The 24,739-nt window shown below is 48.6% G+C and overlaps 1 protein-coding gene across 1 annotated transcript in view; it reads left to right on the forward strand.

The window, feature by feature from the left end:
* TET3 (tet methylcytosine dioxygenase 3) overlaps positions 1 to 24,739 on the forward strand; it is a gene marked incomplete in the record, with an annotated part of 240,201 nt that overhangs the window by 155,744 nt on the left and 59,718 nt on the right. The window contains 2 exon segments of the mRNA XM_073618219.1: positions 612 to 820; positions 21,303 to 21,453. Of these exon segments, the coding sequence (XP_073474320.1) occupies positions 612 to 820; positions 21,303 to 21,453 (360 nt within the window).

Here is a 24,739-nt window from a genome sequence, read left to right on the forward strand (position 1 = left end):
ATCCAAGGAGTTACGAGGCTAGGCTGTGTCAAGCTGAAAGCAGCCAATCATATCCCAGTGTGATAGTAGTTTGGTAGCACATTAATCTGCTGATTGGTTGAGGTGTAAGTGTTTTCCCCCCTGGCTCCACCCAGGGGATGGGGTGGGGGGGGGGCGCATCAGTGTTTTTTCATAGCTTGTGCTTGAAGGTGGAAAAGCAGTTTAAAGGAAAAGTTCTGTGGCCCCTGGTGGCCCTTTGTAGGTATCCAACGTTTTCAGTTCTCATTCATTTCACCCATTCAGCTTTACCCCAAAGAGTCCAGGAACCCGTGTGAGAACACTCAGACGGAAGCCTAGAAAGTCATTGAACCTCCAATGAGCACAAATGTGGAGGACCTCATCTGAACTCTCCACAGCCTCTTGGTGGTCCAATGTAGTCACCTTCGAGGACATGCTGGGGGTTGGGGTGCTCCCTACCAAAGTGGGAAGAACATTAAATATTGACCGGACACTTTTTTCCATTGATCTCAGTATGTAGGACTCAGGAACGCCTCATACTTGGGCCACTCTGAGACTTTCCCACACAATTCTGCTATGTTTCTGGGAATGAATCGATGTTTTGTTTTGTTCAGGTGATCCGGCGGCAGAGCGAGGAGGAGAAGCTCCTGGTTTTGGTTCGGCACCGGGCTGGTCACACTTGTGAGAATGCCGTCATTATCATACTAATCATGGCATGGGAGGGAATCTCGCGCTCCCTGGGAGACACGCTCTATAGCACCATCACAGAGACCATCACCAAATACGGGAACCCAACATCCAGAAGATGCGGCCTGAATGACGAGTGAGTCTTCTCCATCCGGATCATTCACCAATTATTTCACTTCAAAGTCATTTTCACATTCTTGTGTTTTTTTGTATTCCACTTCTGTACAACTTCCAGAGATTTGTAAAGTTGTCCTCAGCTAGGACAGGTCATTGGGCTCTCTGGTCAACGATCGCTAATATAGAAGGTCAGCCAGAGAGAGAGGACAACCACTGTGCAGCACCACTAGTTGTCCCCTCTCTGGCTGACCTTCTATATTAGCGATCGTTGACCAGAGAGCCCAATGACCTGTCCTAGATAAGGACAACTTTACAAATACACTATATTCCCAAAAGTATTGGGACGCCTGCCTTTACACACACACACAAACTTTAATGACATCCCAGTCTTAGTCCGGAGGGTTCAGTATTGAGTTGGCTCCACCCTTTGCAGCTATAACAGCTTCACCTCTTCTGGGAAGGCCGTCCACAAGGTTTAGGAGGGTGTCTATGGGAATGTTTGACCATTCTTCCAGAGGCCAGGCACTGACGTTGGATGAGAAGGCTCGCAGTCTCTGCTCTAATTCATCCCAAAGGTGTTCTGTTGAGGTCAGGACTCTGTGCAGTCCAGTCAAGTTCCTCCACCTGAAACTCGCTCATCCATGTCTTTATGGACCTTGCTTTGTGCTCTGGTGGGCAGTCATGTTGGAACAGGAAGGGGCCGCCAAACTGTTCTCACAAAAGGTGGGAGCATGAAAATTGTCCAAAATGTCTTAATAGTTCCCGTCACTGGAACTAAAGGGCCAAACCAAACCCCTGAAAAATAACCCTACACCGTAATCCCCCCTCCCCCCCACACCATAATCCCCCCCGCTTCCACCAAATAATTTGGAGCAGTGCATCAAGCAAGGTCCATAAAGACATGGATGAGCGAGTTTGGGGTGGAGGAACTTGATTGGCCTGCACAGAGTCCTGACCTCAACCCGATAGAACACCTTTGGGAGGAATTAGAGTGAAGACTGCAGGCCAGGCCTTCTCATCCAACATCAGGCCTGACCTCACAAATGCTCTTCTAGAAGAATGGTCAAACATTCCCATAGACACCCTCCTAAACCTTGTGGACGGCCTTCCCAGAAGGAGGTGAAGCTGTTATAGCTGCAAAGGGTGGAGCCAACTCAATATTGAACCCTCCGGACTAAGACTGGGGGGTCATTAAAGGTCATGTGTGTGTAAAGGCAGGCGTCCCAATACTTTTGGCAATATAGTGTATATACACATGACTTCTCCATCACAGACATGCTCATTATATTCTTTACATTAAGCTGATCGAGTTCTTCTAGAAAACATGAAAGATGATCGTTTCTATGAAGAGGACCTGTAATGGGCAGGCCGGGCCCCAGAAAGGCAGGCAGAGGTCAAAGCGCTCATCTCTGATTGGCTGATCCTTATCTATTGGTAACAAACTCCTTTCCTCTGAGGATACTTCTTGTGGCTCAGCTCTCCAAAAAAGTCATTTATATAATGTAGATGTATAAAGAATGACTGTGATTTGCCGATTAGACCCCTCCGGTCCGTATACAATCGATAAATTTAAAGTTTTTTTTTTTAATCGGGGAAAAGTTTGAGAACCAACAAACATCACCAGGAATATTCACAGAGTTTCGTCACTCAGAAAATAAAATACCACAGAGACCACATAGACATCCAAAGCATGGCTAGATACCTACCAACAACCCACCCTATCCCCGGAACACCTACCTAGGTACCATCTTCTAACTATATATAGTGATGCCGCCAACCCACCCAGGTACCATCTTCTAACCATATAGTGATGCCCCCAACCCACCCAGGTACCATCTTCTAACCATATAGTGATGCCCCCAACCCACCCTATCCCCGGAACACCTACCTAGGTACCATTTTCTAACCATATAGTGATGCCGCCAACCCACCCTATCCCCGGAACACCTACCTAGGTACCATCTTCTAACCATATAGCGATGCCCCCAACCCACCCTATCCCTGGAACACCTACCTAGGTACCATCTTCTAACCATATAGTGATGCCCCCAACCCACCCTATCCCCGGAACACCTACCTAGGTACCATCTTCTAACCATATAGTGATGCCCCTATCCCACCCCCAAAACACCTGCCTAGGTACCATCTTACAACCATATAGTAATATACTTGTAGCACCCTCTAGCTAGTGTACATAGTTGTTAGGAGGTAAATTGGCTTGGCTGAGAGCCAGGCTGGGTTGAATATGGGCCAGGGATGAGTGACTCAGGGAGGCTGGATGACTCAGCAAACAGCACCTCTGGTACCTCTCCTTGTTCTCTGGAACATTGGAAAAGCTTCCAGAAGTAGTGGGTGGAGTCTAGTAGGGGCTTCTTGGAGTATTAATGAGGGCCTCAGCCAATTCCCAGCAAATTGGGCTGGCAGGGGGTAGGTACCTCATAAATACTCATGGGTTAGGCCAGCATGGACAGTGTGTGTTGGGTGGAAGATGGAGATGGAGTGCTGAGGAGGCCCTTGAGGGAGCCCCCAAGTCTGGAGGGGGGGGGGGGGACCTTGGGCCTGGGATTCGGGTGCTGGGGTGACCCTCTACAACACACAGTGGAATCCTTCCTGGAGGCACTGGAGCAACGAGAGGACAGCAGGAGCAGGTCAGCACATCCAGGAGATCTCCTGAGAAGTCAGTCTGGGAGGACTGTGGGAAGTAGCCAAGTGGGCTAGTGAAAGGGGCGGTGTAGCCAGGCAGATTGGCAGTGCCTGAAAAGGTGGTGCTGGGATCAGTGACCACGGGAGGAAGTGCTGGGAAAGTGCAAGCTGTGTCACCCTATCTGCTCTTCAAGTATAGGGGCCCGGGGTCCCTACTTGTAATGGGCCTTTGCTACACAAATTACTGCTGGGTGGCATAGCTGAGTCCTGCAAGCAAGTGAAGTGCTGGAGGAAGAAGTGGGGTGTACATAGAGAGACTGTATATAGGGACTGTAAATAGAGATAGTATATAGGGACCATATATAGGGACTGCATAATAGGATTTTTTAAAACAGCTTACCTGTAAAATCTTTTTCTTGAGATCACAGGACACAGAGCTCTATTCATTACATCATGGGTTAGATAGCCACCTTCAGGTGATTGGACACTGGCAACCCTAATTGTAAGGAGAGTTCCTCCCCTATATAACCCCTCCCATATGGAGAGTACCTCAGGTTTGTAGCAAAGCAATAAGAATCCTGATGTATATAGATATATATCCCGAAGAGGGGCGGGAGCTCTGTGTCCCGTGATGTAATCCCAAGAAAAGGATTTTACAGGTAAGCCGTTATAAAAAATCCTATTTTCTTGTTCATACATCGCGGGACACAGAGCTCTATTCATTACATCATGGGACGTCCCAGAACAATGCCCAAATGGAGAGGAGGGGGGCACAGATCAGAAGACCGCCATTGGACATGAGGACCTACACTGCTGCCTGCAGTACATTGCCCCCAAAAGCGGCATCCTCGTGCCTTCTTACATCCACCTGATAAAATCTAGTGAATGTATGGACCGAAGACCAAGTAGCAGATCTGCACCATGGAGGCCCGGTGACGCACTGCCCATGAAGCACTTACTGCTCTAGTTGAGTGCGCTTTAACCTGAAAAAGGAGGAATCTTCTTTTCCCAACCATAGGCCTGAACAAGAACTTGTCAAATCCTCCTAGCTATAGTGGACTTTGACGCTGCCTGGCCCTTTCTGGGACCGTCTGGCAACACAAACAGAAAATCAGTCTTCAGTATCTGAGCAGTCGCTTCCAGATAGAGTTTGACTGCTCAAACATCTATAGAGAGTAACAATGTTTCTTCCGCGGATCTGGAAAAAAGGATGGTAGGACCACATCTTAGTTTAGGTGAAACCCTGATACCACCTTAGTTAAGAAAGCCCGGTGAGGACACAACACCACCCTGTCTTTGTGAACAATTAAGTATAGCTCTTTACATATAAGAGCCGCTAACTCCAATTCCCTCCTGGCAGAGGATATGACAACAAGAAAAACCAACTTCTTGGTCAAAAGACACAAAGATACAAGGTGTAATAGTTCAACAGAACCAAATTCAAATCCCATGAACACACGGGTGGCCTGACTGGCGGATTTAAATACAGTGGCCCCCGGATAAAGGTCCGGACTAGGGAATGAGAGGCAATCGGTTTCTGAAAAAATACCGACATCTGACCCTCGATAGTGCTCAGCTTCATTTCTACTCCTAGGAAAGCGAGAATTCTGTCAATGGCATACCTCCTAGGATGCCATCCCTTGGACTCACACCAGGAGACATATGCCTTCCAGATTCTACAATAGATGAGCCTGGAGGCCAGCTTCCTGGCATTAACCAGAGTGGGTAGAACTGGACCTGAGATCCCACACTTTTTTAGGACGTGGGTCTCAATAGCCAAACCGTCAAATTCAGATTTTGTAAGGAAGGATGGAATATTGGCCCCTGTGAAAGCAGATCTGGCTGTAGCGGAAGAACCCATGGCCTTCCAACTGCCATTCACACGATCTCCGCATACCAGGACCTTCTGGGCCAAGTCGGGACTACTAGAATTACCGGCTTGCTTTCCTGCTTGATCCTATGAAGGAACCGTGCAAGAAGTAGAACTGGAGGGAACGCATAGATCAGAGAAAACTGATCCCAAGGAATTATCAAGGCATCTGAGCCTAGTGCTAGCAGATCACTTGTTCTTGACACAAAGATGTCTAGCTTCTTGTTGAACCTGGAAGCTAGCAGATCTACATCCGGGGTGCCCCATCTCTGGCATATGGCCTGAAATATGGTGGGGTGTAGAGACCATTCTCCTAGGTACAGCTGCTGGCGGCTTAGAAAATCCGCCTGCCAATTTTTCCACCCCTGGAATAAGACTGCAGTTAGGCAAGGAAACATGCCTCTGTCTAACAAATGGTTCACCTCCCTCTGGGCATCCAGACTCCTGGCGCCCCCTTGGTGACTGATATAGGTCACAGCTGTAGCATTGTATCCAGACAGGACCACCTTGTGACCTGTATGTCCAGGCCCTGAGGGCCAAACGTGCTGCCCGAACCTCCAGAATATTGACGCTGGTATCCATAGTTACCACTTTCCTGGTGACTGGAATAAAAGGATTTTCCTGTAGACTTTTGGCTAGTAATCACCAACTGAGGCTTTACGCACTTCTGACATCAGGCGCATCGGAAAATCCAAGGCTTAGATTCTCTTGATCCAAGCAGACAGCATGCCGTTCTTTAATGGCCTTGAGTGAAACTAGGCGAAGGGAACAGCCTTAAAATGAGGCTACCAGCTTCCCCAACAAGCTCATACAAAGACAAATGAAAGGTCTTTCCCCTACTTGCCTAAAACATGATAGATAGATAGATAGATAGATAGATAGATAGATAGATAGATAGATAGATAGATAGATAGATAGATAGAATCCGGGGCGATTAGGTTCGAGTGGTGCATGCAGTTTTCCAGAAACGTGCCACTCCAGACTGCATTTTTAGGGCATGGCAGCCCACTTTTATTTAAAGGTAACAAAAAAGTTCAAACAAACAGTAATCTTCCCTTGCGGGGGGTTCCACCATCACTGTATAAACAAACTATAGCCTCCTGGCTTACTCACTGTCAGCTTCGTGCTGTTTTGGTTGTGGGCCACATCTGCCTGCTATAGACGTGCACACACAGGCTACCACCTGCAGCCTTAGACTCCTGTCTCTTTCTCCTGGAGCCGTCTCCTACTGGGACCTTCCCGACCTCCTAGGCCAGACCTCCTGTCTGCCGGGCGGAGGTGTCTCCAAGTCTGAGCCCTGACCTCTTGTCCTGGGATGTTTATGAACCCAGCCCACAGGTGTGCAATTAGTATTCCTGCCAAAATCAGGCACACCCTGCTCATATACACCTATGACACGGGGTCGCATCTCCACAATATATATATTTATTTTTTATTTTATGGTCTTGGCCTTTGACCCAGGTAAAGACACCCTGCTTTGGGCTGTGCCTATGACTATACCCAAAAAACTCCAGCCTCCAAAGGGGCTGCAAGACGATTGCTCTAAGTTGAAGACCCAGCTTAAGTCTTTACTGTATTGAGCACATTGAGTCTCCTTGGGCTGAGAACGTACCTTAGACTGGGATCCTAACCCAGGAGTTCCAGATACTTGACCCTGCTGGACGCACCTAGGTCCAGCCATGCAACAGACTGATCTCTCGGCAGCAGATTGCCTTGGCATGCCATTACTGCTACGCCCTGGTGGCCTGTTAGACCCGGCCCTAGCATTCTTTAAAACTCGAGCATGGTGGCTAACCTAAGGGCAAGCCTACTAACTGGAGGAAGTGCTGTTTCCCTGTGAAACGCAGACAACCTCTGTAGTGTCATAAACACACATGTAAACGGCTCTTCGTATGTGTATGTGGCAAGAGGAAACGCCCTATGCCTCGATAGAAGCGTGCGTTCATGGAAGCATGAATTTCTTACAGTAGGTTTAAGGCAAAAACATAAAAAGGTGTGCGCTGTATACACACATACCTATATCATGTGCTGTGGAACGAGCATCTTGCAAGTAAGCATGCGTCTCGGAATGTGTAATTTACACATCATGTATCCAGACAGACATGTATTCTTATGTGAACATAAGCTAAATTAACATGCCTCGTTATGCAACCATGCAAATCTAGGTGATCATGCAACTTAGGTGATCGTGTGTGTTTATGTGATTCAGCATTTTTTATGCGAACAAACATTTTATGCATTATAAGCACTTCTGTGCAGACAAGTACCCTTGTGTGATCCAGCATCTTATATTCAATCAAGCATTTTTATGCGATTTGTAGGCATTTTTTGTAAAAAACCAAGCCTCTCCGTGTTACCAAGTATCCTTGGGTAATCAAGGACTCTTGCGAGATCAAACACCTTTGTGCGATCCCGCATTTTTATGCAACCAAGCATTTTATGCAATTTAGGCCTTTCTTGTGAAAACAAGCCTTTCTGCGTGACCAAGCATCCTTGAGCAAACAAGGACTCTTGTGAGATCAAGCACTCTTGTGTGATCCCGTATGTTTATGCAAACAGGCACTTATGCGTTCTTAGGCATTTATGCGATTTTAGGCATTTATTCGCAAACAGGCACCTAAATGATCAAGCATCCTCATGCGACTATGCAAGTCTACTACAAACAGAAAACATGTATCTCTATATGAATAACAACATGTTCTGCCACATGCATCTTGTACAATCCAACTCATGTATTAATGCAAACATATGGACTGATAACCAAAAAAGGAAGTTATCCTCTGCTGAGTCATGCGATCAGTTGCTTGTGTGTTAGCAACAATGTGCACAGAACTGTGCATCTCAGTAGTTGTGCATTTGGCTGGTTTGTAAGCAAGCACCTGCATAAGGACCTTGTGGAGGTTTTTCACCTCTTAGTAGAAATGGACGGACTGGGAAGGTACAAGAAACCTATGGGAATTTAAGAAAAAAACAAGGAGGAGACAGAGGCTTTGGCCGAGTAGGCTGAAGGTAAGTTATACGCAGCCTGAATCTTTGTAAAAGATTGCAGCTACAACTTCAGAGTTTGTGAGGCTTCTGGTACCTCCACCTCGTTAGATTGCACCTGTCCCCTCGAATGAGGATTTAGAGCAGGGGAAGTAGTAGTGTATTTAGTTTTTGTGCTGCCCTAGGCCTGACTAAACTCATGCACCCCCTAATTTAAATATGACCCACCCCTTCCTGTCAAGGCCACACCCCTTGTCGCCTTGACATTTTCGAGTGGGGACATTAGTTCTGAGGGCCTGGGCAATGGATTCCCTTAATTTGCATAGGTTTGCTCTCACTTCCTGTTTGGCTATGGAGCAGGAAGTGAAGGGAATTCTCTGCAATGGGACAGGGATGGTAAAAAATAAACTGACAGGGGCTATAACCCTCCCTTATTCAGGGCTGCAATGTAGGAAGAGGCTGTGAGCCTGACGGGGCAATGGCTCATCCTGTGCGGCTGCCTCCAGTCTCTCGGGGGGGATGTTATCCTTCGTCTAGAGCCCCCAGACGGTGACTTCTTGGTGCTCTTTTTACCTGCCCCTGAAACCCTTTTATGGGGAGTTCTAAGCGGACATAAAGCAGAGGTTCTACACCGTTATATACACCGTTGTGCCTAGTCCCACAATAATAATGATTGCTTTGCTGAGTAGGTGTCTAGGAATACCTGTATGGAGCCACATGAGATGATTACGTGCCCACAGCTCTGTATCCTGCTGCTTGCAGACCCCGGGCGACCTGAGTGTTTTTTATTTGTAAAACAACCGCTTTGCACCTGCCGCACATGCATGGCACTGGTAACCAAGCCCCCCCCCTCCTTCCCTGCCGTTTCTGCCGTAAAAATGCGCCCCCTTCACACGCGTAGGATCAACATAGCGGCGGCCAGGGGTGCGGGGGGGGGAGAAGGAGATGACCGTGGGACCCCAAGACTTTGTGGGATCCCCTTTCTATTCATGTGGCAGCGGAGGAGGTGAGCGGCTTCACTGAGCGTGTGTTTCCTGGAGAACATGTAAGTAACGCCAGGTATGCCTCCCTCTAGTGGCAGAAAACAGGTAAGACATGAAAACTACTCAAAGAAGACAATCCTTATGGTATTCACCTAGGATTGTCCCCGCTGCAGGATACTGCTGAGAACAGCCAGACCCAACCTTCACCCATCACAGCGGGTAGCGTTGTGCCAACCTTCAGGGTTCTACAGGAGCCTCTTCCCTGGACCTGTAGAAGACTCTGCCAGGAAAACCTTTGTGCATTTTTAAATACGTGCTCAAAGTGCTGGATCTCAGAGGCCAGTCCTCCAAGAGAGACATTACAGGCAAAACCTCGTTCCTTCTCCCACGAGGTCCGGGTACCATCCATCTTAGGAGATATAAATTGGCCCGAGGAACGGATCCGCTTGTGTAGCTCCTAGAACCTCAAAGGGACCACCAAACAGTTTTCTTCTAGTGTGACCAACCACCTTAGACACTGGCGAAAAAAACGGAGGTACTCTCCATATGGGAGGGGCTATATAGGGGAGGAACTCTCCTTACAATTAGGGTTACCAGTGTCCAATCACCTTCATGATGTAATGAATAGAGCTCTGTGTCCCGTGATGTATGAACAAGAAATAGAGACTATATATAGGACTGTATATAGAGACTATATATAGAGATTGTATATAGGGACTGTATATAGGGTCTGTGTATAGAGACTGTATATGGGGACTGTATATGGGGACTGTATATGGGGAGCTGTTCTGAAGTCAGGTGGACGTCCCATAACCTCCCATCCCTATCCAAGTTCTTACCCCTCAATAACCCACAAATACAAAGTCCCGGACTGTTCTCTGCCTCTGAAGTGACTGAAGACTCGTTGTGCCCGGCTATGCAGGGTGAGGGATCCAGTTTCACCGGCGGCTCCTACATGGGGTGCGCTATATACTGTATATACACAGATCTTATAATAATAGTCTATCCAGGACTAGGTTCAACAGAGCCAGGCCTGGGATAACCAACATCCCCAAATCTTATGAAACCCGGACGTTCTACCCCTGTGCTGATATATCAACCGCTCATAACGCAATGTTACCCCCCATATTGTCTGGACACATCCCCCATGTAGGAGGCCAATCCCCCCCATGTAGGAGGCCAATCCCCCCCATGTAGGAGGCCAATCCCCCCCATGTAGGAGGCCAATCCCCCCCATGTAGGAGGCCAATCCCCCTCATGTAGGATGCCAATCCCCCCCATGTAGGAGGCCAATCCCCCTCATGTAGGAGGCCAATCCCCCCCATGTAGGAGGCCAATCCCCCCCATGTAGGAGGCCAATCCCCCTCATGTAGGAGGCCAATCCCCCCCATGTAGGAGGCCAATCCCCCTCATGTAGGAGGCCAATCCCCCTCATGTAGGATGCCAATCCCCCCCATGTAGGAGGCCAATCCCCCTCATGTAGGATGCCAATCCCCCCCATGTAGGAGGCCAATCCCCCCCATGTAGGAGGCCAATCCCCCCCATGTAGGAGGCCAATCCCCCCCATGTAGGAGGCCAATCCCCCTCATGTAGGAGGCCAATCCCCCCCATGTAGGAGGCCAATCCCCCCCATGTAGGAGGTGTGAGGGGGTCCCCACTCCCCACTCCACACTCCCCACTCCACACTCCCCACTCCCCACTCCCCACTCCCCACTCCCCACTCCCCACTCCCCACTCCGCAGTCCGCAGTCTACACAGAACTGGTTCCAGGATGGAGCATCTCCCTAAGCATTCTGGGGTTTTTTCTATAGGTCTTAATGAGCCCACTTACTTCAGCTGGGCTCATTAACTCTTCTCCTGCAGGACTCCCAGCACTCCCCCTAGTGGTATAAATCAGCATAAAGCCTGAACCTAGGGCATACATATTTTCCATCCTGGATGCAACCAGGTGACTTTACCTGCTTGCTGTCACAGAGGCCAATCCCCCATGTAGGAGGCCAATCTCCCATGTAGAAGGCCAATCCCCCATGTAGGAGGCCAATCCCCCATGTAGGAGGCCAATCTCCCATGTAGGAGGCCAGTCTCCCATGTAGGAGGCCAATCCCCCATGTAGAAGGCCAATCTCCCATGTAGGAGGCCAATCTCCCATGTAGGAGGCCAATCCCCCATGTAGAAGGCCAATCCCCCATGTAGGAGGCCAATCCCCCATGTAGGAGGCCACTCTCCCATGTAGGAGGCCAATCCCCCATGTAGGAGGCCAATCCCCCATGTAGGAGGCCACTCTCCCATGTAGGAGGCCAATCCCCCATGTAGGAGGCCATTCTCCCATGTAGGAGGCCAATCCCCCATGTAGGAGGCCAATCTCCCATGTAGGAGGCCAGTCTCCCATGTAGGAGGCCAATCCCCCATGTAGGAGGCCACTCTCCCATGTAGGAGGCCAATCTCCCATGTAGGAGGCCAATCTCCCATGTAGGAGGCCAATCCCCCCCATGTAGGAGGCCATTCTCCCATGTAGGAGGCCAGTCTCCCATGTAGGAGGCCAATCCCCCATGTAGGAGGCCACTCTCCCATGTAGGAGGCCAATCTCCCATGTAGGAGGCCAATCTCCCATGTAGGAGGCCAATCCCCCATGTAGGAGGCCAATCTCCCATGTAGGAGGCCAATCTCCCATGTAGGAGGCCAATCTCCCATGTAGGAGGCCAGTCTCCCATGTAGGAGGCCAATCCCCCATGTAGGAGGCCACTCTCCCATGTAGGAGGCCAATCTCCCATGTAGGAGGCCAATCTCCCATGTAGGAGGCCAATCCCCCCCATGTAGGAGGCCATTCTCCCATGTAGGAGGCCAGTCTCCCATGTAGGAGGCCAATCCCCCATGTAGGAGGCCACTCTCCCATGTAGGAGGCCAATCTCCCATGTAGGAGGCCAATCTCCCATGTAGGAGGCCAATCCCCCATGTAGGAGGCCAATCTCCCATGTAGGAGGCCAATCTCCCATGTAGGAGGCCAATCCCCCCATGTAGGAGGCCAATCTCCCATGTAGGAGGCCAATCTCCCATGTAGGAGGCCAATCCCCCATGTAGAAGGCCAATCCCCCATGTAGGAGGCCACTCTCCCGTGTAGGAGGCCAATCCCCCATGTAGGAGGCCAATCCCCCATGTAGGAGACCACTCTCCCATGTAGGAGGCCAATCCCCCATGTAGGAGGCCACTCTCCCATGTAGGAGGCCAATCCCCCATGTAGGAGGCCAATCCCCCATGTAGGAGGCCACTCTCCCATGTAGGAGGCCAATCCCCCATGTAGGAGGCCATTCTCCCATGTAGGAGGCCAATCCCCCATGTAGGAGGCCAATCTCCCATGTAGGAGGCCAGTCTCCCATGTAGGAGGCCAATCCCCCATGTAGGAGGCCACTCTCCCATGTAGGAGGCCAATCTCCCATGTAGGAGGCCAATCTCCCATGTAGGAGGCCAATCCCCCCATGTAGGAGGCCATTCTCCCATGTAGGAGGCCAGTCTCCCATGTAGGAGGCCAATCTCCCATGTAGGAGGCCAATCCCCCCATGTAGGAGGCCAATCTCCCATGTAGGAGGCCAATCTCCCATGTAGGAGGCCATTCTCCCATGTAGGAGGCCAATCTCCCATGTAGGAGGCCAATCTCCCATGTAGGAGGCCAATCCCCCATGTAGAAGGCCAATCCCCCCCATGTAGGAGGCCATTCTCCCATGTAGGAGGCCAATCTCCCATGTAGGAGGCCAATCTCCCATGTAGGAGGCCAATCCCCCATGTAGAAGGCCAATCCCCCCCATGTAGGAGGCCATTCTCCCATGTAGGAGGCCATTCTCCCATGTAGGAGGCCAATCCCCCATGTAGGAGGCCAATCTCCCATGTAGGAGGCCAATCTCCCATGTAGGAGGGGATTGTGAAACCCAATGCTGAAGGCTTAGGAATAACGCCCTGGATTCTGCCTCTCTATACAGGTATATACTGTATACGGCCCGTATTACATCATCAGGAATGCCCGAGAAGCACAGTTTAGGGTTAGAAGCTCTAATAGTTAATATTGTGTATTAGACTAGTCCAGTACTTGTGCAACTTCAGGTCCTCATCGTCCCTACTACACCCCATCGTCCTTACTACACCCCATCATCCTTACTACACCCCATGGTCCCTACTACACCCCATCGTCCTTACTACACCCCATCATCCTTACTACACCCCATTGTCCCTACTACACCCCATCGTCCCTACTACACCCCATCGTCCTTACTACACCCCATCATCCTTGCTACACCCCATTGTCCTTACTACACCCCATCGTCCCTACTACACCCCATCGTCCTTACTACACCCCATCATCCTTACTACACCCCATTGTCCCTACTACACCCCATCGTCCTTACTACACCCCATCATCCTTACTACACCCCATCGTCCTTACTACACCCCATCGTCCCTACTACACCCCATCGTCCTTACTACACCCCATTGTCCCTACTACACCCCATCATCCTTACTACACCCCATCATCCTTACTACACCCCATCGTCCTTACTACACCCCATCGTCCCTACTACACCCCATCGTCCTTACTACACCCCATCATCCTTACTACACCCCATCGTCCCTACTACACCCCATCGTCCTTACTACACCCCATTGTCCCTACTACACCCCATCGTCCTTACTACACCCCATCATCCTTACTACACCCCATGGTCCCTACTACACCCCATCGTCCCTACTACACCCCATCGTCCCTACTACACCCCATCGTCCTTACTACACCCCATCATCCTTACTACACCCCATCGTCCCTACTACACCCCATCGTCCTTACTACACCCCATTGTCCCTACTACACCCCATCGTCCTTACTACACCCCATCATCCTTACTACACCCCATGGTCCCTACTACACCCCATCGTCCCTACTACACCCCATTGCCCCTACTACACCCCATCGTCCTTACTACACCCCATCATACTTACTACACCCCATTGCCCCTACTACACCTCATCATCTTTGCTATACCCCATTGTCCCTACTACACCCCATCGTCCTTACTACACCCCATTGTCCCTACTACACCCCATCGTCCCTATTACACCCCATCGTCCCTACTACACCCCATCGTCCCTACTTCACCTCATCGTCCCTACTACACCCCATTGCCCCTACTACACCCCATCATCCTTACTACACCCCATCATCCTTACTACACCCCATTGCCCCTACTACACCTCATCATCTTTGCTATACCCCATTGTCCCTACTACACCCCATCGTCCTTACTACACCCCATTGTCCCTACTTCACCTCATCGTCCCTACTACACCCCATCATCCCTACTACACCCCATTGTCCCTACTACACCCCATCATCCCTACTTTACCTCATCATCCCTACTACACCCCATTGTCCCTACTATACCCCATCGTCCCTACTACACCCCATTGTCCCTACTACACCCCATTGTCCCTACTACACCCCATCATCCTTACTACACCCCATTGTCCCTACTACACCCCATCGTCCTTACTACACCCCATCGTCCTTACTACACCCCATTGTCCCTACTACACCCCAACGTCCTTACTACACCCCATCATCCCTACTACACCCCATCATCCCTACTACACCCCATTGTCCTTACTACACCCCATCATTCCTACTACACCCCATCGTCCCTACTACACCCCATTGTCCTTACTACACCCCATCGTCCTTACTACACCCCATCGTCCCTACTACACCCCATTGTCCTTACTACACCCCATTGTCCCTACTACACCCCATTGTCCCTACTACACCCCATCATCCTTACTTCACCTCATCGTCCCTACTACACCCCATTGTCCTTGCTTCACCTCATCGTCCCTACTACACCCCATCGTCCCTACTACACCCCGTCGTCCCTACTACACCCCATCGTCCCTACTACACCTCATCGTCCCTACTACACCCCATCGTCCCTACTACACCCCATCGTCCCTACTTCACCTCATCGTCCCTACTACACCCCATCGTCCCTACTACACCCCATTGTCCCTACTACACCCCATGGTCCCTACTACACCCCATCGTCCTTACTACACCCCATCGTCCTTAATACACCCCATTGTCCCTACTACACCCCATCGTCCTTACTACACCCCATCATCCTTACTACACGCCATCGTCCTTACTACACGCCATCGTCCTTACTACACCCCATCGTCCCTACTACACCCCATCGTCCTTACTACACCCCATCGTCCTTACTACACCCCATCGTCCTTACTACACCCCATCGTCCTTACTACACCCCATCATCCTTACTACACCCCATCGTCCCTACTACACCCCATCGTCCTTACTACACCCCATCATCCTTACTACACCCCATCATCCTTACTACACCCCATCGTCCCTACTACACCCCATCGTCCCTACTTTACCTCATCATCCCTACTACACCCCATCGTCCTTACTACACCCCATCGTCCCTACTACACCCCATCGTCCCTACTACACCCCATCGTCCCTACTACACCCCATCATCCTTACTACACCCCATCGTCCCTACTACACCCCATTGTCCCTACTATACCCCATCGTCCCTACTACACCCCATTGTCCCTACTACACCCCATCATCCTTACTACACCCCATTGTCCCTACTACACCCCATCGTCCTTACTACACCCCATCGTCCTTACTACACCCCATCGTCCCTACTACACCCCAACGTCCTTACTACACCCCATCATCCCTACTACACCCCATCATCCCTACTACACCCCATCGTCCCTACTACACCCCATCATCCCTACTACACCCCATGGTCCCTACTACACCCCATCGTCCTTACTACACCCCATCGTCCCTACTACACCCCATTGTCCTTACTAAACCCCATTGTCCCTACTACACCCCATTGTCCCTACTACACCCCATCGTCCTTACTACACCCCATCGTCCTTACTTCACCTCATCGTCCCCACTACACCCCATCGTCCCTACTACACCCCATCGTCCCTACTTCACCTCATCGTCCCTACTACACCCCATTGTCCCTACTACACCCCATTGTCCCTACTACACCCCATGGTCCCTACTACACCCCATCATCCTTACTACACCCCATCGTCCTTACTACACCCCATCGTCCCTACTACACCCCATCGTCCTTACTACACCCCATCGTCCTTACTACACCCCATCGTCCCTACTACACCCCATCGTCCTTACTACACCCTATCGTCCCTACTACACCCCATCGTCCCTACTACACCCCATCGTCCTTACTACACCCCATCATCCTTACTTCACCTCATCATCCCTACTACACCCCATTGTCCCTACTACACCCCATTGTCCCTACTACACCCCATTGTCCCTATTACACCCCATCGTCCCTACTACACCCCATCGTCCCTACTTCACCTCATCGTCCCTACTACACCCCATCGTCCCTACTACACCCCATCGTCCCTACTACACCCCATCGTCCCTACTTTACCTCATCGTCCCTACTACACCCCATCATCCTTACTACACCCCATCATCCTTACTACACCCCATTGTCCCTACTACACCCCATCGTCCTTACTACACCCCATCATCCTTACTACACCCCATCATCCTTACTACACCCCATCGTCCCTACTACACCCCATCGTCCTTACTACACCTCATCGTCCCTACTACACCCCATCGTCCCTACTACACCCCATCGTCCCTACTACACCCCATTGTCCCTATTACACCCCATCGTCCCTACTACACCCCATCGTCCCTACTTCACCTCATCGTCCCTACTACACCCCATCGTCCCTACTACACCCCATTGTCCCTACTACACCCCATTGTCCCTACTACACCCCATCGTCCTTACTACACCCCATCGTCCTTACTACACCCCATCGTCCCTACTACACCCCATCGTCCCTACTTCACCTCATCGTCCCTACTACACCCCATCGTCCCTACTACACCCCATTGTCCCTACTACACCCCATTGTCCCTACTACACCCCATCGTCCTTACTACACCCCATCGTCCCTACTACACCCCATCGTCCTTACTACACCCCATCGTCCCTACTACACCCCATCGTCCTTACTACACCCCATCGTCCCTACTACACCCCATCGTCCCTACTACACCCCAACGTCCTTACTACACCCCATTATCCCTACTACACCCCATCATCCCTACTACACCCCATCGTCCCTACTACACCCCATTGTCCTTACTACACCCCATCATCCCTACTACACCCCATCGTCCCTACTACACCCCATTGTCCTTACTACACCCCATGGTCCCTACTACACCCCATCGTCCTTACTACACCCCATCATCCTTACTTCACCTCATCGTCCCTACTACACCCCATCGTCCCTACTACACCCCATTGTCCCTACTACACCCCATCGTCCCTACTACACCCCATCGTCCCTACTACACCCCATCGTCCCTACTTCACCTCATCGTCCCTACTACACCCCATCGTCCCTACTACACCTCATCGTCCCTACTTCACCTCATCGTCCCTACTACACCCCATCCTCCCTACTTCACCTCATCGTCCCTACTACACCCCATCATCCTTACTACACCCCATCGTCCCTACTACACCCCATCGTCCTTACTACACCCCATCATCCTCACTACACCCCATCGTCCCTACTACACCCCATCGTCCCTACTACACCCCATTGTCCCTACTACACCCCATTGCCCCTACTACACCCCATCGTCCTTACTACACCCCATTGCCCCTACTACACCTCATCATCTTTGCTATACCCCATTGTCCCTACTACACCCCATCGTCCCTACTACACCCCATCGTCTTTACTACACCCCATCGTCCTTACTACACCCCATCGTCCTTACTATACCCCATTGTCCTTACTACACCCCATCGTCCTTACTACACCCCATCGTCCTTACTACACCCCATTGTCCCTACTACACCCCATCATCTTTGCTATACCCCATTGTCCCTACTACACCCCATCGTCCCTACTACACCCCATTGTATCGTCCCTACTACACCCCATCGTCCCTACTACACCCCATCGTCCTTACTACACCCCGATCGTCCTTACTACACCCCACCGTATCGTCCCTACTACACCCCATTGTCCCTACTACACCCCATTGTCCCTACTACATCTTGCACACAATGGATCAGGACAAAGCCCAAGGGTAAACAACTTGGGGGGGTGCGATTTATCTGCAATAGTAAATATATTTGTGATAGCCTTTGGGTTACATTCACAGCAGAGCAGCTATGAAGAGATTCCAGGGCCTCAGTCCCGTGGTCTTCAGAGATTTGCCATTAGGAAGTCTTAGTATTCCACCAGCAGCATGGCAGAACATCTAGAACTGAACCCGTTAGATGATGGAGTTCTGAATCTTGTTACAAAGAGGGGTTGGGGAGAATATAGAAGAGGCAGAGGAGGGCTGAGCATGCGGCATTTGGAGAGAAGAGAAATGTATGGTAGATGGAGCTCCATCCTGGGACAGCAGCTGGTCAGATGTCCACCATGTATGAAAATGTGGTGAAGATGATGCCCGGATCTCGCCCCCCGGCACGTGGCACACTGTGACCTGACTAGTTGTGGAGGCATTATTATTCCAGATTGGGCTGTAGACAGTAAAACCCAAACCTGGTGTAGATGTTTCTCCATGGTCCCCATCTTACCGATACGCGGGATATGATTTATTGGATTTCAGGAAAAGATGGACCTCCTCACCCTCCAGGAGAGACTGGGACCCCACAAAGTGCCCCTGCTAGTGTTTAATGGTTACCCCTCCCTGAAGCTCGTGTCACTCAAGCGGCCCATCATCTGCTGCAACTGGGCCACCAAGTTATAGAGCCTCCCCCCTCCCCCATTGTCTTTGCACCTTTGTAGACTGAGAACGTTATAAAGCCGGAATTCAGGAGCCCAAATATTTCTTTACAATTATTTCGTTCTTTTTCTATTGAACCATTTTGTGGGTCTTGTTGGCCAATCACAACCATCGGCCGTATTAGAGAAGATCTTTGTGGGGTTGAGGTGCAGGAAGTAGAGGGGAGGAGTTTTCTTCTGATTTGGACCTCTATGGAGAGCGCCCATTGGAAGCTTATTGATCCGTTATTGATTTCTCATGCTGGGTGTGGCATTGTATCTGTGTGTGGAGGCGGCCATCTTTGTAGAGGAGCCAGGCTTTGCTTCCTCATGTCAGAGCCGCGCCTTCATGGCTGGTGAGGAATATTCCAGAAGAAGCAGTTGTGGTTTACATAACACCGATCCACAAAATGATCGACACACACAACAGATTCCTGTCTGCCAATCTCATCAGACACAAACAGTAATACCTTAGGTGATCTCACACTGGAGATATATAGACAGTAATACTTTAGGTGATCTCACACTGGAGATATACAGACAGTAATACTTTAGGTGATCTCACACGGGAGGTATATAGACAGTAATACTTTAGGTGATCTCACACGGGAGGTATATAGACAGTAATACTTTAGGTGATCTCACACTGGAGATATATAGACAGTAATACTTTAGGTGATCTCACACGGGAGGTATATAGACAGTAATACTTTAGGTGATCTCACACTGGAGATATATAGACAGTAATACTTTAGGTGATCTCACACTGGAGATATATAGACAGTAATACTTTAGGTGATCTCACACGGGAGGTATATAGACAGTAATACTTTAGGTGATCTCACACGGGAGATATACAGACAGTAATACTTTAGGTGATCTCACACGGGAGGTATATAGACAGTAATACTTTAGGTGATCTCACACGGGAGATATACAGACAGTAATACTTTAGGTGATCTCACACGGGAGGTATATAGACAGTAATACTTTAGGTGATCTCACACTGGAGATATATAGACAGTAATACTTTAGGTGATCTCACACGGGAGATATACAGACAGTAATACTTTAGGTGATCTCACACGGGAGGTATATAGACAGTAATACTTTAGGTGATCTCACACGGGAGATATATAGACAGTAATACTTTAGGTGATCTCACACGGGAGGTATATAGACAGTAATACTTTAGGTGATCTCACACGGGAGGTATATAGACAGTAATACTTTAGGTGATCTCACACGGGAGGTATATAGACAGTAATACTTTAGGTGATCTCACACTGGAGATATATAGACAGTAATACTTTAGGTGATCTCACACGGGAGATATACAGACAGTAATACTTTAGGTGATCTCACACGGGAGGTATATAGACAGTAATACTTTAGGTGATCTCACACGGGAGGTATATAGACAGTAATACTTTAGGTGATCTCACACGGGAGATATATAGACAGTAATACTTTAGGTGATCTCACACTGGAGATATACAGACAGTAATACTTTAGGTGATCTCACACGGGAGATATATAGACAGTAATACTTTAGGTGATCTCACACGGGAGATATATAGACAGTAATACTTTAGGTGATCTCACACGGGAGGTATATAGACAGTAATACTTTAGGTGATCTCACACGGGAGGTATATAGACAGTAATACTTTAGGTGATCTCACACAGGAGATATATAGACAGTAATACTTTAGGTGATCTCACACGGGAGATATACAGACAGTAATACTTTAGGTGATCTCACACGGGAGGTATATAGACAGTAATACTTTAGGTGATCTCACACGGGAGGTATACAGACAGTAATACTTTAGGTGATCTCACACTGGAGATATATAGACAGTAATACTTTAGGTGATCTCACACGGGAGATATATAGACAGTAATACTTTAGGTGATCTCACACGGGAGGTATATAGACAGTAATACTTTAGGTGATCTCACACGGGAGGTATATAGACAGTAATACTTTAGGTGATCTGCTATCCTTCTGATGAGACTTCTCCATACAGAACTATCAGCAGAAATGTTGTGATTTTCCTTCACTGGATTGGAGACGATTCTTCACATCCCGCTGAACGTTTTCCACGTGTTGATTTCCTGTCTGTTGTGTGTTGTAGCCGGACCTGCGCATGCCAAGGGAAGGACCCCAACACCTGTGGAGCCTCCTTCTCCTTCGGATGCTCCTGGAGTATGTACTTCAATGGGTGCAAATACGCTCGCAGCAAGACCCCCAGGAAGTTCCGACTGGTAGGGGATCATCCTAAGGAGGTAGGTGGCCATTATGTGGAGATCTTCCATAGATGACTTTATGTTCCTCCTGCTGGCCTCGGCCGCCATGTTTTTTATGGTCCAAGTTCTTGTGGGAAGGTTTATGGTGGAGAAGTCAGGAATTGGATCGGTTTAGTCTTCTGAAATAACAGAGATCTATTTGGATTGGCCGGTATTGTTGGTCCCCCCCCCCCCCTGTGTCGAGTGTCAGCTCTTCTACCGGTATAGAATGGATGGAATCTTCTGGTGGGATTTTTATCTGACATTCTAATTATCGCTGCAGAACCATCAGAGACCGTCTTATTATTATTATTATTATTATCATTATTATTATTATTACCTCCCAGAAACGATGGAGGATTCCGAGTCTCTCTGTGATCGGGGAGCTTAGTCTTTAGTCCTTAGTCCTTAGTCTTTAGTCCTTAGTCTTTAGTCCTTAGTCCTTAGTCTTTAGTCTTTAGTCTTTAGTCATTAGTCCTTAGTCTTTAGTCCTTAGTCTTTAGTCTTTAGTCTTTAGTCCTTAGTCCTTAGTCTTTAGTCATTAGTCCTTAGTCTTTAGTCCTTAGTCCTTAGTCTTTAGTCTTTAGTCTTTAGTCCTTAGTCCTTAGTCTTTAGTCTTTAGTCCTTAGTCCTTAGTCTTTAGTCCTTAGTCCTTAGTCCTTAGTCTTTAGTCCTTAGTCTTTAGTCCTTAGTCCTTAGTCCTTAGTCTTTAGTCCTTAGTCCTTAGTCTTTAGTCTTTAGTCTTTAGTCCTTAGTCTTTAGTCCTTAGTCCTTAGTCTTTAGTCTTTAGTCTTTAGTCCTTAGTCCTTAGTCCTTAGTCCTTAGTCTTTAGTCATTAGTCCTTAGTCTTTAGTCCTTAGTCCTTAGTCTTTAGTCTTTAGTCTTTAGTCCTTAGTCTTTAGTCTTTAGTCCTTAGTCCTTAGTCTTTAGTCCTTAGTCCTTAGTCCTTAGTCTTTAGTCCTTAGTCTTTAGTCCTTAGTCCTTAGTCTTTAGTCTTTAGTCTTTAGTCCTTAGTCCTTAGTCTTTAGTCTTTAGTCCTTAGTCCTTAGTCTTTAGTCTTTAGTCCTTAGTCCTTAGTCCTTAGTCTTTAGTCATTAGTCCTTAGTCTTTAGTCCTTAGTCCTTAGTCCTTAGTCTTTAGTCCTTAGTCTTTAGTCTTTAGTCTTTAGTCCTTAGTCTTTAGTCCTTAGTCCTTAGTCTTTAGTCTTTAGTCTTTAGTCCTTAGTCCTTAGTCCTTAGTCTTTAGTCATTAGTCCTTAGTCTTTAGTCCTTAGTCCTTAGTCTTTAGTCTTTAGTCTTTAGTCCTTAGTCCTTAGTCTTTAGTCTTTAGTCCTTAGTCCTTAGTCTTTAGTCTTTAGTCCTTAGTCCTTAGTCCTTAGTCTTTAGTCATTAGTCCTTAGTCTTTAGTCCTTAGTCCTTAGTCCTTAGTCTTTAGTCCTTAGTCCTTAGTCTTTAGTCTTTAGTCTTTAGTCCTTAGTCTTTAGTCCTTAGTCCTTAGTCCTTAGTCTTTAGTCTTTAGTCTTTAGTCCTTAGTCTTTAGTCCTTAGTCCTTAGTCTTTAGTCTTTAGTCCTTAGTCTTTAGTCCTTAGTCCTTAGTCTTTAGTCTTTAGTCTTTAGTCCTTAGTCTTTAGTCCTTAGTCCTTAGTCTTTGCTGGTTTCTGCTGATGCCAATAAAGGTGAAGAGCACCAAAAATAACCGGTTCCCGGGACCGATACCGAAGTAGAAGAAGCCTCCATCCATCTGTATTGTGCCCCTGGAGGAAGTCCCTGGACTATGGACTTGTGTCCCAGTTATACGGGTTTGTCCTCTCCATAGACATCGGTCAGGTTTGGAATTTATATACTTAGATGAGGCCAAACCATAAATCCATAGCTGGAGTTCAGCTTTAATGATATGATTGGCTGGTGAATAATAAATGAGACGATTTCATCCGCAATGTGCAGCAGTCACCTTCCCCAATGCTGAACAGTTATGCCCTGTACACACGATCGGACATTGATCGGACATTGATCGCACATTGATCGCACATTGATCGGACATTGATCGGACATTGATCGGACATTGATCGCACATTGATCGGACATTGATCGGACATTGATCGCACATTGATCGGACATTGATCGGACATTGATCGCACATTGATCGGACATTGATCGCACATTGATCGGACATTGATCGCACATTCATCGGACATAGATCGCACATTGATCGGACATTGATCGCACATTGATCGGACATTGATCGCACATTGATCGCACATTGATCGGACATTGATCGGACATTGATCGCACATTGATCGGACATTGATCGCACATTGATGGCACATTGATCGGACATTGATCGCACATTGATCGCACATTGATCGCACATTGATCGGACATTGATCGCACATTGATCGGACATTGATCGGACATTGATCGGACATTGATCGCACATTGATCGGACATTGATCGCACATTGATCGGAAATTGATCGCACATTGATCGGACATTGATCGCACATTGATCGGACATTGATCAGACATTGATCGCCCATTGATCGGACATTGATCGCACATTGATCGGACATTGATCAGACATTGATCGCCCATTGATCGGACATTGATCGCACATTGATCGGACATTGATAGCACATTGATCGGACATTGATCGCACATTGATCGCACATTGATCGGACATTGATCGGACATTGATCGCACATTGATCGCACATTGATCGGACATTGATCGCACATTGATCGGACATTGATCGCACATTGATCGGACATTGGTCGCACATTGGTCGCCCATTGGTCGCACATTGGTCGTACAGTGATCGGACAGTGATCGCACATTGATCGCACATTGATCGCACATTGATTGGACATTGATCACACATTGATCGCACATTGATCGGACATTGATCGCACATTGATCGGACATTGATCACACATTGATCGGACATTGAGCGGACATTGATTGCACATTGATCGGACATTGATCGCACATTGATCGCACATTGATCGGAAATTGATCGCACATTGATCGGACATTGATCGCACATTGATCGGACATTGATCGGACATTGATCGGACATTGATCGCACATTGATCGCACATTGATCGCCCATTGGTCGCACATTGGTCGCACATTGATCGGACAGTGATCGCACATTGATCGGACATTGATCGCACATTGATCGGACATTGATCGCACATTGATCGCACATTGATCGCACATTGATCGGACATTGATCGCACATTGGTCGCACATTGATCGGACAGTGATCGCACATTGATCGGACATTGA

Source organism: Aquarana catesbeiana, linkage group LG03 (genome assembly GCF_042186555.1).
Source record: "Aquarana catesbeiana isolate 2022-GZ linkage group LG03, ASM4218655v1, whole genome shotgun sequence".
NCBI lineage: Eukaryota > Metazoa > Chordata > Amphibia > Anura > Ranidae > Aquarana > Aquarana catesbeiana.